General features: G+C 50.2%; 1 protein-coding gene across 3 annotated transcripts in view; it reads right to left on the bottom strand.

Moving 5' to 3' along the window:
• Positions 1-8,680: 8,680 nt before the first annotated feature.
• Positions 8,681-16,185, bottom strand: part of TMEM241 (transmembrane protein 241) — a 111,096-nt gene continuing 103,591 nt past the window's right edge. For all 3 annotated transcript variants that reach the window (XM_032421194.1, XM_032421196.1, XM_032421195.1), the window contains one exon: positions 8,681-9,645. In XM_032421194.1, coding sequence (XP_032277085.1) covers positions 9,585-9,645 — 61 coding nt within the window. In that variant the 3' untranslated portion in view covers positions 8,681-9,584. The remainder of the gene's footprint in view (positions 9,646-16,185) is intronic.

Raw genomic sequence — 16,185 nt, 5'->3', positions numbered from 1 at the left:
CCCAACGGCCATGTTTGTTTTTCCCTTTTGCCCAGGACAGAGTGCTTGACTTAGAGGAGACATGATAAGCAGTAGATAAAAACACAAACAGAAAGCACACGTTTGACTCAGTTGTACCTTCAAGACCCTCAGGGGGAACAGCAGCTGGGAGCTGAAAGCTTCAAGTGCTGCCATCCGACCTGAGAGTGGTGACCAGTCCTCCTCTCCCCTGTCCAACTTCACCACACGCAGGAGACCCAGACCCTTTGTTCCCCAAAGTGCATCCAACACCAGCATGTCTTGCAATAAGACTTGACCAAAGGCCTGAGGATCAAATGGGGCATCGCTGAAAAATAAACTGAGACCGGAGCCCCCAGGGCTCTGGAAGAGTGTTGCCCACGCCCCCTCCTGCTGCCTCTCTCCTGAGCTCCCTCACCTGCCTCCAGGTGCTGGGGGTCCCTTATTCCTAACCCCACCCCTCAGTTTTTCCACGGCCCGTGTTCTCCCACCCCGGGCAGAGATGTGGCTGCTATGGAAAGCAGCCTTGGAGAGAAGTATATGAACTACTTAAAAACCTAAGTCTAACACAAAAGGCCCCGTATTTCATGATCCCCATTCACACGAAATCTCCAGAACAGACAAACCTGTAGATGTAGAAAGCGATTTGCCCAGTCAGCAGGAGCAGGGGAGGGAGGAATGACCATGAGTGCAGGGTTTCTTTCTGGGGTGATGAAAATGTTCTCAAATTAGATAGTGGTGATGGTTGCAGAATCATGTGAACATACTAAAACCCACCCAATCGTACACTTTAAAGGGATACATTGTAGGGCATGTGAATTACATCGCGGTAAAGCTGCATTTTTTAAGCACAGCTCTGTCTGCCGCTCTTCTTAAAGGCTCAGGGCCTCTGTGAGGACAGGGAATGGATACAGTGACCCTTGAATGACATGGGTTTGAACTGATCAGGTCCACTTATACATGGATTTTTTTCCAAAAAATATACCTAAAGTACTATCCATGCATTTTCTCTTCCTTACAATCTTAATAGCATTTTCTTTTCTCTAGCTTAAATTATTATAAGAATATAGTATAGAATACATATAACATACAAAACACATGTCGTCAACTGTTGATGTTATCAGTAAGGCTTCTGGTCAAGAGTAGGCTATTACTAATTAAGTTTTTGGGGAGTTAGAGGTTCTATATGGATTTTCGACTGTGTGGGGGGTCAGCACCCTTCTCCCCTGCATTGTACCAGGGTCAACTGTATTTGCTTTCCGTCTCCAATCACATAGAAAGTCCCTCACAGCTGCTCCTGCCAGAATGAGGGAGATTGGGCCTCGGGGACAACCTCGAGCGTCCCCGTGGGCGGCAGGATATGCCCACGGCCTCACCTACGTGAGGAACCAGGCCCACCTTCAGCAATGGAGTGCACGGAAGCACCTGCAACCAAGACCAGCCCCCGGGCATTCAGCGCGTGTGTGAAGAATGAAGGAGCGAGGGGGCGCCTGGGTGGCTCAGTTGGCTGAGTGACTGCCTTCGGCTCAGGTCATGATCCTGGAGTCCCCGGATCAAGTCCCGCATCGGGCTCCCTGCTCAGCAGGGAATCTGCTTCTCCCTCTGACCCTCCCCCCTCTCATGTGCTCTCTCTCTCTCTCTCTCTCAAATAAATAAATAAAATCTTTAAAAAAAAAAAAAAAGAATGAAGGAGCGAGGAGAAAATGAAGGAACGATGGACATCACTTGCCAGGGCACAGAGAGAGCCTGGACAGGCCCTGGGATTCTACCTCTGACTTAGCGCCCTCTTCCCCCAGCTCCCCGTAACTTCCCAGGGCCCCAGCACACCCCCTGGTGCTGGGAACCAGGGCCTGGATTAATCCCCGGCCTCCCAAGGCTCCCCTGCTCGCCCTGAGGCTCACTCGGAATGACGGTGTGAAGACAAATGGGTGCGAAGGCCCGGCCTCGCCAGCCCCGCGGGCCCTTTCACACCGCAGGCCGGAAATAAATGACCCAAATGTTCCTTTTGGCTCAGGCACGTGTTGAAATGGGATTCCACTCTCAGCTGCCAAGGGCGGGGAGCTGAGGGGGTGACGGGGGCGCGGCTCCTTCAGACCCCTCCCCAGCAGATCCTGGATGGAGCCACACAAAGCTTTATACACCACTGTTTGTTTTACGAAGGGCAGGCCACCGAAAATCAGCTCCCTGCAGGAGCAAAGAACTCCTCATTTCACCAGGAGCTCGGGGTGTCTGCTGCCTTCTGAAAGCTTCCAGAACAGAGGGAGCCTTGTGCAGGCTCCGGAATGGGCTCGGCCTCCCAGGCCGTTCGCCGCCCCTGTTCAGAGGACCCAGGGGCTGCCCGGCAGGTGGCCGGCGCGGGGGGCCGGGCGGTGAGCAGCACCCAGCCTGCGGGAGGGCCGCCAGCGCGGGGCTCGCTCCTCTGGTTTGCTCAGAACCCAGCCATCTGGGGAGGGGGCTCAGGGGGTGGGCAATGCCCATGGACAAGCCAGAGCATGGGGAGGGGCCAGGGAGACGGTAGTGAAAACATTCTGGAGTCTGGGCTGAGGAGCAGGGAGCTTGGGGAGGTTTCCTGTCCTGTCAGAGCCTCTGAGGCCTCATTAGAGGTCGGCCCTTCAGGGCTGTAAACAGTCGGTGATGAACGTATCTGGAGCACCTGCACCCTGTAAGGAGCGTCCTGGGCACTCCGAAGCCTAAGCTCTCCCAGCCCAGCACCCAACCTCCCTCCCCGGCCTCCCTCAGGCTTTGGCCTTGGCCCTCAGCCGCCACTCCCTGCACATGGTCGGACTTGCCCGCCTCCGCCTCTGCTCCGTCTGCTCTCGCAGGTCGGGCCCCCCGTCCCCTGCATGGGGAGGGCCCGCAAGCGGGGCCACGAGCTCAGGCGGCCTCCTTCAAGTCCTCACACCCGCTCTAACTAGCCCCAGGGCCTCAGGGGAGTTACCTTCTCCTCTGCAAAACGAAGCCACCGCAAGCCCTCCACCAGAGGCTCCTGGTGAGGACACACGGAGATGCCTCACGAGCGGAGCACTTTGAGCAGCTCCGCTCCGCGCAGGGTCGGCCTCAGCGCGGGGCCGCGCAGCCCGCCAGCCCGCCAGCCGCGCGCTCCAGGGTGCCTGAGATCCCGCACATCGTGGACGAGAAATCCCGTACTTTTCAGGAGGCGCTCGGAAGAGTCTGAGTTTCCCTTCTCGGCTTTATTTTCTTAAAGGCCCTTAAATCTCTGAAATTCCATTATTTACTCGTTTGCCGTCTGTCTCCATCACTACCAGAAAGCAAGCTTCAGGAAGGCCCAACAGCCTGACACGTAGTGGACTCTCGATACGTTCTGAATGAACGAATGAGTGAAGGAGGTACTTTAGCCCAGAGTACAGATCTGCCCTGTAATGGGCTCTGGGCAAGCCTGGGACCGTCAGCTGGGGCCCTGCTGCCCGGGGCGAGAGGTCAGCTGGAGCAGCGACTCCTTCTCCTGGAGCAACAGTCTCTTCTGGGGAGGAGCTCAGAGAGCTCAGATCAGAGCCACGTAGGAGGACCAGCGTTCCAGGACCTCCGCTCTATTATCTGTTGCTGTGTGACAGACTTTCCCTGAAACCTAGTGGCTTGAAACAATTTCTCATAATTTTGTGGTCAGGAATTCATGCAGGTGCGGTGGGGCTGGGTGACTCTTCTGCTCCACGTGGCATCCACTGAGGTCACCTGATGGCAGTCAGCTGGAGGATGGGCTGGTCCAGGGTGTCCAGGACAGCTTCCCTCACAGTCTGGTGGCTGGTGCGGTGTCTAGAAGGGGTGCTCAGCAGGACCTGTCTACTGGAGAACCCGCACCTGCTCTCTGCAGCACAGAACCCTCAGTGTGGCCAGACTTCCGCACGTCAGCCCAGGGCTCCCAGAGCTTGTTCTAGAAGATTAAGGCAGATGCTGCAAAGCTGCTCTTGACTTGGCCTTGGAAGTCATGTAGCATCACTTCCACCATGTCCTACTGGCGGAAGCAAGTCACAGAGCTAGCCAAGGTTCAAGAGAAAGGGCCAGAAACCACACAGGGGAGTGAATACCCTCAGAGTGGGGGTGTGGGCATCTTGGGAACAGGCCAGCACAGCCTCCCTCTGGGTGGGGCAGAGGCTACAGAACCTGAAGCCAGGGCAGGGCCAGAAGCTCAAGAGCCTCACTCCTTACTGGCCTTCCCCGGAACAAGAATCAAAGGACCACAGACTCCCAAAGAGTCCCAACCCCTTGAGCTTCCAAATGATTCCATATTCTATTTCAGTACTTTGCCCAAGCCAGCCACTCAAGAAAGATACCATGTTCTAAGCGTGCCTAACCAGCCACTGCCTTCGTATGTGCTTACGTTTTCAGCCAGACCTGTAACTGTACCCCCTTTGGTGGGCCTGCAGGCCAAGTGCACTGCCACCCAGGCTCCTTCAACCTTCAGACTCCGCAGCCACCAGAACATGCCCGTCCCTGAGAAACCGAGCCTGAGCATTCAGCGGTGGCTGCTCGTTCTGGAAACAGTAAGAGCTATAGTTCAGGTGGGGGCAGCATGATTCCCAAAGGGCTGCTGGTCACTCCAACCCCATGCAGGGAGGATCTCAGACACAACCCAAGGGAGGAGGCTGGTGGGAGCAACGAGAACACAGGGCAGGCAGCTGGGCCGCGGACCGTAGACCCCACCCTTTGGCAAAGCCGTGGCCTCCAGGGAGAAAGCCACGAGGGACCGCACCGACGTCAGGCATCCATATGGAAGCACTTAAGTGCAGGATGGACAACTCCCTGTGAGATGGGAGCCGCTTCCTTTCTCCTTCACCACGGAACTCTCTCAGCTGCAGGTGGGCAGGCTTCATCAGAGAGACCTGGCTTCGAGCTCTCGCCGGGTGACCCTGGAAAACTTACTGAACCTCTCTGAATCTCCCTGGTAAAACAGGGGAGAATGCTGCCTGCCCCACCACTGGTAAAACGAAATGATGTGACACGTAGGAAGTGCCCAGAACACGGCGGCCTTTGATAAGCATTCATAACTCGGTGTCTTAGATACGGTTATGGGGTCGGGATCTCCAGCAGCTGCTGCTAACACCCGTCTCCTTCCCCACTTCCCTGGCTCAGCGTAGACGAACCGCTCCAGATGAGCACTGACCAACAGACACATCATGCGAGCCAAATCTATAGATGGCAGTTTTCTAGCAGGCCCATTAAAAAAGGTAAAAAGAAATGAGACATTCTTTTTGATAATGTTTTATTTAATCTAACATATCAACATATCATTTCAATCCATAACCAGTACAAAAATTATTACAAAATATTTTACATCCTTTTTTTATACTAAATCTTTCAAATCAGCGTATACTTACATTATTTACGGCACGTCTGAATTTGGATGCTTACCATTTCGGTGCTCAATGGTCACACATGGCTATGTCAAGTCACCCTGCTGGACAGCAGCGGCCCAGTAGAAGGAGCAGGGTCACCCTCCCTGTTCAGAGCTAAGTAGCCTGGATGTTGGTAGAAGTCTGGGCCTGTGTTTAAGATGCAAGAACTCTGCCCCCAACCCTCACTCCCAAGGATAACAACTGTTTTTGCAATACTCTCCAGCCGAGTTTGAAGAGAAAGGCAAATTACCATGAAAACAAACTTTTTTTTTTTCTATCCATAGCAAATTAGTAACAATACACAATCACACAGAACCTTGCCTCTCTGGATGGAAAGCATACTCTTTATTCGTACAAATGAAAAAACCAAGCACTTTGGCTTTGACTTCGGGCCAGCAAGGTCAGGGATCATCAGGACCCAGACAGGACGTGGCGAAACGGATCATTTTCGACAGAAGGGAGTGCTGGTGTTACCTGGGGATTCCCACCCACAGAGGGGCCCAGAGAGCCACAGATAATGAGAGCTAAGGAGGCTGCAGTAATCTGGGCCAGGCCCCAGATCTACAGAGCTCTGGGCTCACCTGCATTCAGAGCTGAGCATGTGAACTTGGGCATAAAACATAGAAGTTAAGGCTTGGGGAGAAAAAAAAGCCCTAGAAAAGATGGAAGCTGAAGGAAACAGAACGGTCTATTGAAGAAACACCTTATCCTCTGCCTCCTGCTAGTGCCAAAGTAAGAAAAGACCTGAGTTTTTAAAACAATGAAACTGGACCACTTTCTTACACCATACACAAAAATAAACTCAACACAGATTAAAGACCTAAATGTGAGACCTGAAACCATACAGATCCTAGAAGACAGCACAGGCGGTCATCATCCTGACATTAGCTGTAGCAACATTGTTCTAGTTCTGTCTCCTGAGGCAAGGGAACAAAACACAGAAATAAACTAGTGGGACTACATCAAAATAAAAAGCCCTGCACAGCAACCATCAACAAAACAAAAAGACAACCTACTGAATGGGAGAAGATATTTGCAAATGATATATTCAATAGGGGTTAGTGTCCAAAATTTATAAAGAATTTATACAACTCAACACCAAAAAAAGCAAACGATCTGATTAAACAATGGGCAGAGGACCTGAACAGACATTTCTCCAAAGAAGACCTACAGATGGCCAACAGACGGTGCTCAACATCACTCATCCTCAGGGAAATGCAAGTCAAAACCACTAAGAGATACCACCTCACACCTGTCAGAATGGCTAAACTCAAGACAAGAAACAACAAGTGTTGGTGAGGATGTGGGGAAAGAGGAACCCTCGTGCACTGTTGGTGGGAATGCAAACTGCTGCAGCCACTGTGGAGAACAGTGGAGGTTCCTCAAAAAGTTAAACATAGAGCTACCCTATGATCCAGTAATTCCACCATTGGGTATTTACCCAGAGAAAATGAAAACACTAACTTGAAAAGACATATGCACCCGTATGTTTATTGCAGCATTATTTACAATAGCCTTATGGGTAAAGAAAATGTGTACACACACACACACACACACACACACACACACACACACACACACTGACTGGAATATTAAACAGCCATAAAAAAGAGATGAGATCATGCCATGTGAGATAACGTAGACAGACCTAGAGGGTATTATGCTAAGTGAAATGTCAGTCAGAGAGAGACAAATACTCTATGACTCCACTTATAAACAGAATCTAAAAAAAATGAATAAACAAAAAGCAGAATCAAAACTATAAGTACAGAGAACAAACTGATAATTGCCAGAGAGGTTGGGGGTACAAGGTTGGGCAAAACAGGTGAAGGGGGGGAGGGAATGAGTTATGGAATGAGTAAGGCACAGGAATAAAAAGCACAGCAAAAGGAATACAGTCAATATTATAATAACGATGTATGGGGACAGATGGTACACTTGTGGTGAGCACAGCATAATGTATAAACTTGTCAAATCACTAAGTTGTACACCTGAAATCAATATAGCGTGTGTGTCAACTCTACTCAAATTAAAAAATTAAAATAAAAAAATAAAAACAATGGGACTCTGGAATGCCAATTAAAAAAAATCAAATGAACAAAAATTAAAAAATCCTCAGTAGAGATTCTTTGAAGAAGAGGTCTCCTTGGGGCACCTGGGTGGCTCAATGGGTTAAGTGTCTGCCTTCAGCTCAGGTCATGATCCCAGGATCCTGGGATCAAGTCCTGAGTTGGGCTCCCTGCTCAGCGGGAGTCTGCTTCTCCCTCTGCCGCTTCCCCCTCTCATGCTCTCTCACTTTCTCTCTCAAATAAATAAATAAAATCTTAAAAAAAAAAAAAAAGAACAGGTCTCCTGGAAACCAGAGATGGGCCCATTAACTGTGCATGATTCTTTCCAGACTTAGGAATCTCCACTTGCCCTAATGGCACTTGGAAAGACAGGCTTATGATGACATTTGGTCAGATGCCACTTTCCATAAAAGAAGAACTCAGTTGTACAGAGAGACTTTTGTGGGGGCAAAAGAACAAGGGCAATTCTAAACTCAGTTTTCTACTTGATCCTCGGCCTCTATACAGTTTAACACCCCAGATGAAGAACAAAAAGCAAACTGAAACAGCATCTGTGTCCAGGTCACTCTGAACATCTTTACCTTAAATGACACGCAGAGACCACGAAAAGACAAGGAAATGGGTTTAAGGTACCCAAAGTTCCAAATATACGAATCCATTCCCATCTGTGTCATTTTCTGTTTGTTTTTTCAACAAGCTGGAGAGAACATGCAGGAAGAATGCCCCCTGCCTGAGCTAACCTTATTCTTCACAGAGCCGAGAATGGAGAGGCTCATTTCCCAGAGGCTAAAGATGGTTCTCCATCGATGACGCGCATGTCCAACACCGCAAGCCTGGCTTCCTGCCTGGGGAAGACTCACCATGACTTCACTACCTTCTACATCTCCAAATGACCAAAACCAACATCCAGCAGAATAGTTAGGGTATTCAGAACCTGTCATGAGCAGAAATACTGGGAGTTAGACACTATTCTCTTAAACCTTCATTGTGGGTTCAGAATCAAGTTACCATTTCATGCATATTCATTCATTTTGACTCCCCCAGAAGCAAGGTTTAGAGTTTTAATCCAATTTTTAATCCAGCCTGAAATATATACTTCAGTGTTCAATGATTTTTTTTTTTTTAAAGATTTTATTTATTTATTTGAGACAGAGAGAATGAGAGAGAGAGAGAGCACATGAGAGGGGGGAGGGTCAGAGGGAGGAGCAGGCTCTCCGCCGAGCAGGGAGCCTGATGCGGGACTCGATCCAGGGACTCCAGGATCATGACCTGAGCCGAAGGCAGTCGCTTAACCAACTGAGCCACCCAGGCGCCCGCAGTGTTCAATGATTTGAAATCTCCTCTGAGCCATCAGGGAATTAAATGGATTAAAAGCTTTAAGGAATATGAAAATAAATGTGTGTGCTTATGTGTATACATATGTTCTATGTTTGTTTCACTGTCCAGGGAGCATCAAGAATTATAATCCCTATTCCCTTTGGTGATCACTGAGGAGCAAGGGAACCTAATAGTGGGCAAAGAAAGTGTGTACAGAATTCAACACAACACACGGTCACCAAAAGGCTTCAGCACTCAATCCGGAGTAACAATGTCCTTGCTGGTGTCTTACTTGGCTCAGAACTCTGGCTCAACCCTCACCTCTGCCCCTGTCCCCCAGTGGAAGCCCTCCTGGGGAATTCTGTCTGTGCTCGTAAGCCGGTGAGGGTAGGCTCCAGGCAAGCCCATGAGAGCAAGGGAAGGACGTCCCCAGAAGAGTCTCTAAAGATGTAAAAACACAAAACAAAACAAAGTGCCACGAAATGCCTTTAGCCCACCACCATCAAGTAGTCAAAGCAGTGTTTGGTGACAGGTGCTTAACAAGGAGGCCTGCGTATCAATCCAGGTGAGCAGAGCCATCCCTGTACGGGGGGGACTCCCGTAGCTGGGTCTGCACCACTGGGCACGGCGCGGTCCGCAGGACCTGAGGGAGCCTCTCGGAGCAGGAAGACACAGCACAGCCCATTCTCTGCAGCAGCCCAGAGACCCACGGAGGGAGTTCTCCTTGATGCCGTGAGAAGCGGTGGCCTCACCGTCCCTGCTTTCTTCCCTCTAACACACTCGACAGGGAGGTCCGACGTCCAGGGGCTGTGCACCCCAGCTGGCACCTGTGAGTCGACTCTTCCTGCCCTTAGGAGCCCTTCTGCTCTGAGAAAACCAGCAAGGCCTCTCCAAGTCCACCGAGCAGGAGGCTGCAAAAAACAGCAAGAGGTCAGCTTTCCCGTCCCTTGAGCCTGGAGGCTGTGGACCCACCGAGCTGCCCGGCGCCCACCTGCAGCAGGGCAAGGGACCCCTCATTCTGTGGCGGGGACTCTCTCTCCACCCCCCCCCCCCACCATCCCCTGCGCCTGCCCTGCTGCTGGGTCTGGCCCTGCATCTGCCCGGTCGTCCCAAGTAAACGTCAGCGGTGAGCCAGGATGGGGAGTGGGCTGCAAGGTAGGGTTTGATCCTTTCCCCCTGGGCAGAAGGTGGTGTGTCTCGCTCATCCTGACCCAGTGGAGGTGACTGTGCTCCAGCAAATGTTCTGCCGCAGACAGAGAGGGGAGAGGGCACCCCATGTAGCCACCGGGGGCTTTCTGCTGGTCAGGGTTGATGACAGGACACCACGCAGGTTTCCATAACCTTATCATTATTGAGGTGACAGTCTCCGAACCCTGTTACTTCACTGAGACTAACAGAACATTTAGAGATGAAAATACTAAAGGTGAATCATGAATTTCCCATCAGAGCAGAAAGAAATATGGTCAGCGATTCGAACATGAAAAGGTAGTGGGAAAACTGCAGATGGGGAGAAGGAGGAGTAGAATATTTTAACATGCCTCAAATTGAGTACATCCAAAGGTCTGTACATTTTCTGTTTTAAACTTCTCCGTAGACAATCTGCTATCTGTCTGAATCCCCAGCTTCTCCCCACAAAGCCTTCTGGGCACTGGGCTGGGCCATCCCTGCAGGATTACGACAGGAGGTCATGGAGGGGATGGAATGCCCTCGGTCAGAGGTGCCAACAGCCTGTCAGTTCTACGTGTGTGACCCGTCTTCCCCCACCTCCCCCACGTACCCACAGGCCGCACACTCACATTTAGCCCAGGGCGTCCTTACGTTTCTGACGTACGCCCGGGGTACCGACTCTGTGAAACTCACGGGGGCTGTGCACACTACATTCCCGGTGAGAAATGTCACCTATGTGGTGACTCCGACATAAAGCTAGCTTGTACCGTCTGCCCTGTTGGGCGCAGGAATGAACTGAAACAACACGCTGGGTTCACACTGTGGCGCAGGCACTGAGGAGCCACGTGATCCCGTGCATGCTTTTCAGCTCTCGCCTCGTCGGGCCACGGGAGGTGGTCACATCCAGCAGTCTCTGTGAGGCTGAAGGGATATACATGAAGCCACCAGCCCCCGCACTTGGCCTATAGTGGACAAGCGATAAAATACTATCCTGTTGACTAGCTGACCGCCGCCCACCCTGAGAGCTGGCCTCCCGACTCTGCTCGAAGACTTCACATGAGGGGCACGGCCCGCTGTTGAGCCGCCAGCCACGGGGTTCAAGCCAGCCTCGATGGGCGTCTTACTCATGGAAGACCCTGGGCAAATGGTTTCTCCCTCCAGGGGGAAGTCCTTCCTCAGACTGACCCAGCAGCTGCTTCTTACAACCTCACCTGTCAGTCCAAGTTCTGCTTTCTAGAGCGCCAGAGACCAGATCTACGCCCTTACCCCCGTCAACCCTAGAGAGCGGTGAAAAGCCCCAAACTCCCATCCTCTCCTGTCCCTGTGACGGAAGGCTCCGGGGGAGAGCAGAGGCACTCGCCAAGCAGCCAGTCACTGGGGGGGGGCGGGGACCAGGAGGGTGTCCCACCCCCCAGGGGAATAGCTGGGATGGAAAGGCGAGGGGCGTGAGGGGGATGTGTGCCTGATATCTGAAGCTCCAAGTTGGAATGTACTTTCTTCTTTGTACAGAAATATTAGAAATAGTGACAAGAAGCCGATAAATTATCTTGAACGCACATTTAACTCATAATAATGTAACTGAAGTTAGTATCTACGTTATAAGCGAAGCAAATGTCTGAGGACCTTCCTAGATCTATTATCATCGTTTACAGGATTGTTTCCGTGAGAAACTGGGGTCCAAGTTCCAAAAGACCATATTTGGAAACACGACCCATTTGTGCTGGGCCCTGGTCTAGTTCCGGGACGTGGGAGGGCCCTATCACCTCTTCTCTTTGGATGAAGAAGTCACTGTGAAGGGGAAGCCATTCTTCCGGTACAGAGGCTCAGCGCGTCTTCTCCTTTTATGCAGATCTACTGTTCCTTTCAACATCCCTTAAGGAACACACACACACACACCCACACACACACCCATCTTCTTAAACCCCCCGGGGCAAGTGCGGAGTCATGGTGACCTGGCGCAAAGGCTGCACAGGCCCTTGGGCTGGGGAGGGGCTTATTTCTGCAACATAACCGGGGGCTCAGTCATTTCTACAGCTTCCAGTAATCCTCCTTAGTCACCAGGGAGAAGAACAGGCCATGGGCTGGCTCGTTGCCCCTTCTCCCCCGACAGCCTTAGAACAATGCCCAAGTGTAATAACCTTGCATCTCATCCGTTGGGCTTAGCTATTGCATGAAACACCAAAGCAGCTTAGTGAAGGCTCAGAAAGGAAACAAACCTTGGTTCAGTTTACTGGTAAGAGAGCCAGGGAGGTGAGCTTTGATGTTGTTTTCTAAACAGCAGGAGAAGCTGACACAGGGTGCAGGAATCTTAATAGCATTACAACTATTTAAGTCAGAGCCTCACTGAACTGTTTGCAAATCTTGTAATCCCCATCATTCCTGAAGTGAACACACTTCAAGCAACTAAGGCATACACACCAGGGTGGAGAGCACACCCAGCCAGAAAGATTCAGCACTAGCTTCACTTCCGGGGAGGGGGAGGTTATTCTCAGCACCCCTCCAATCCTTCTCTGTCCTCCCATCGGAAGAGGCCCCAACTCAATTTTACATTCACTACCATGCTTATTCAAGCACCTACTGACACCATGAGATGGGGGGCAGACACTGTACCCTTTTCCGGCTGGAGGCCCAGTACTTCACGTAGCACCCAATACATATTTTCTCAATGAATGACGACAAATTCTTATCCTTGCTCCCCCTCCTCCCATCTATATTCCAAACGATTTTGGCTTTTTCTCTTTTCCTCACCAAAAGATATCTGCCTAATGTACCATTCCCTTGGAGACTTGCTGAGGGACAGTTCATATTCTGATAAATTACTCTGTGTTGAGAGGTAATGAGTGATAGTTATTTCGAAAGCCCTTCTTGGCATTTTAGAGTTTTTAACTCAAGTGGAAAACTGAAAATTTCAGTCACTGTGATCCTAGCTGCACTCTGGGGTGCACCTGGGGGGAGTACTTCCTTCACCCCTAAATTCACTCTTCCGATAAAGGGGTTTGGGCAGTCTCCACGCAGTGTCCTAAACTTAAAGGCATAAGACATCGTTACTCAAAGATGGTATGAGACCACTTTCTAAAGACTGCTGGTGTTAGTGAGGTTTGTGCTAAGATCGAGCATGATGGTAACCCATGATCAATGGCAGGCTCCGTGAATGATTGGCAAAGGCGATAAGTGATCACAGAATCCTCAGAACAAAGAGGTTGTGTTTTGGTTATTTGTTTTCTCTTCTTGTACCTAAACTATTGCAAAGAGAAGAGAGTCTCTCCTGGTCTAAAAAGGATTCAAAGAAGGGGCACCCACAACTAATTCTACTCAACAGGGACACTGCTCACAGTTCAGAATTTTTTCTTTTGTATGTGTTGGATCCCCTTTGTTGAAATTTTGGTTTAGAGGGAATTCATATCGATATATACCATAAAACTCTGTTAATTAAAAGGGAATAATTAAATATTAATCTGGATATTTAAATTTGGGGCTTGCAGTAGATTGTTTTTGTAATTAAAAACAAGATAATTTGCTGGACAAGAGCAGTTGCTTTTAAGAAAAGACTTTAAGGGGCGCCTGGGTGGCTCAGTCGTTAAGTGTCTGCCTTCAGCTCAGGTCTTCATCCCAGCGTCCTGGGATTGAGCCCCACATCGGGCTCCCTGCTCAGCGGGAAGCCTGCTTCTCCCTCTCCCACTCCCCCTGCTTGTGTTCCCTCTCTCTCTCTCTCTCTCTGTCAAAATAAATAAATAAAATCTTAAAAAAAAAAAGACTTTAAAAGTTGACGAACATCCATACTTAGGTTTATAATTTTTCTTGCATACAGGAGTTAGAAGGCTGGCCACGCATTTATTCAGCCCTTAGGGCTAGGTGGAAAGACGCACAGGGGCAGGACTATGGTTCCCCTCCTGGAGGAGCTCACAGCAGCGGGTAGATGGGGTGTGCACACCCACCTGTCACTCAGCGTGGTGCGAGCTGATGGGGCTGTGCGCAGAGAGGGTGGGAGGGGCTGCCGAGGACCTGACACGTGAGCAAGCTGACCAAACCTCCAATGTAGGAGATAAGCAGGTTTCTAAGATCTTGCTGAAATTCTGAATGGCATTTTGTCCACTAACCACCACAAACCTTTAGATCCATGATTCCCAACTGGGTCAATTTTGCTCCCAAGGGGACACTGGGAATATCTGGAGACATCTAAGGAGGTGCTATTGGCATCCAGTGGGGTGGGGCTCAAGTTTGCAGCTAAAACCCTACAAAGCATAGGACAACTCCCTACAATGAATTATCTGGTCCCAAATGTCAACAGTGCTGAGGTGAAAAACCCTACTTTATTTTATTTTATTTTAAAGATTTTTATTTATTTGAGAGAGAGAGAGAGAGATTGAACATGAGCAGGGTGAGGAGCAGAGGGAGAAGCAGGCTGCCGTATGGGCAGGGAGCCCGATGCGGGGCCCCATCCCAGGCCCCTGGAATCATGACCTGAGCTGAAGGCAGAGGATTAACCAATTGAGCCACCCAGGCACCCCGAAAAACCCTACTTTAGATGATGAGCTGTTTTGTGCAGCTAAAGTTGCTGCTGCCCTGCCCCACAGAAGGTAGGTAACGACGCATCGTGCACTCATTTCCTGGATGGTGACCTCGCTGGGGCCACAGACCGCGTCGGTAGCCTCGCAGCCCACCCAACACTTTTTTGTGAAATGAAATACGAGCAAATGGAGGTTGGGATGTAGCTGATACAGGGTCCTCCAGTCTCAGCCAGCCTGGCGTGGGGGAGGCCGTGCTGACTTCGATAGTCCATGCCCACATAAGGGGGCCACCTCTACCTATTCCAGCAACCGGTGCCATGGGGAAGTACAGGCCCAATGTAGCTGTTGGTCCCCATTTTCAAAAGAATCTGGAAATCTGGACCCTTATGGGGAAATCACCTGATTTCTCACAGTTAACTAATTTAAAATTTGCGACCCAAAAAACAAGAAACGATGATACAGGCAAACATGGTAGGTCCCAACAAAACAGTTCTGCGGTGCCTGCCCTTTGTGACTTCTGATCAGTCTAAGCTCCCACAAGCCAGCGGGCAGCCCTGCCCGGGCCCCGGCTCCGGGAGCTGGTCACCCAGTCTCGGCCTGAGCACACCACTACATGGCCAGTGCAGACTAGCTCTGTGCAAAAGACAGGAAATCTGAAATACGGTCTGACACTCCTCTTCTGGTGGCTCACTCTGTGGTTGGAAAATTCTTTGAGGCTGAAAACACACCATCCTTAAACTCAAGAGTTCTCAAAAATCAGGAAATTCCAAAGTCAAGGTTCCTTTTGCAATAATCACACATGCTGTTTCCTTGATTTGAGTACACACAGCCTTTCTTTCCATTTTGTGCAGGGCATACCATAAAGCTCACAGGATGTGAAAGAGCCTGGAGGCTTGGCCTCTTACAGACTGCTGCTGAGATACTCGGGCTTAGCATTTCCCCCCTGCCGGAGAGCCATCTGACTCCGCTAGTTCTCACACTCACTTTCACACCTGGGTTCTTAAAGTTCATTCTGAAATTCTGTACAAAACAGAGTTGTTGGAGGTTCATCTGTGAGAAAGAAAACCACCATCAAGAATCTAGACTACCACCATGAAGGTGAGGATACAGACATTTGGGGAAGAGTGTCAAGAATGTAGCAGGATATCTTGGCAGTTGGCTGTCTGGACATCACCTGCCCGCTGTGGGTGTCAGGCCTTCCTGGAAGGACAGGTGCAGGGGAAGAAGGAGGGAGCATAGGATTAGCTCCCTGCCCCACAGCCCCAGCTCTGGTTCCAAATCACTGACTCTCACCATGGGCACCTCCTGCCTCTCCAGCCTTCCCTGTCTTCCCGGGGCCAGAGGGCCCAAATCCTCTTCCACCCACAGCCTCACTAAGCCTCTCTGTTCTGCGTAAGGTCCGGGTCAAGCCAGTTCGATAGCCCTCCTGATGGCCCGTCCTCTCTCCTTCCTTCGGCCCTCACATTCGCTGTGCATTCAGACCATGGCTATCTTATCCCATAAATTATCTTTATGATTTCCCTGCCTCTTCCCCTCCTTGAGGGCTGAATGATGTCTTATTTTGCATGCAGTAGTCACTCAATAAATATTTTTAGCTAACTGATAGAATTATATAGTATTAAAAAACCTAAGACAATGAGATCTTTTTCCTATCATCATTTCACTGAACATTCTTAGTTCGCCATGTCAGCCCTTGAACAAGAAATAGAGCTGTCTTGTCCTGGGTAACGCTCCTTCTGTGTTGCTGTCGAATTATCTAGAAGTTCTTTATAGATG

The sequence above is a fragment of the Phoca vitulina genome, unplaced genomic scaffold (assembly GCF_004348235.1).
Source record: "Phoca vitulina isolate PV1807 unplaced genomic scaffold, GSC_HSeal_1.0 scaffold24, whole genome shotgun sequence".
In the NCBI taxonomy this organism is placed as follows: Eukaryota; Metazoa; Chordata; class Mammalia; order Carnivora; family Phocidae; genus Phoca; species Phoca vitulina.
Note: the sequence above shows the minus strand (reverse complement) of the source record. Positions and strands in the feature narration are given on the sequence as shown.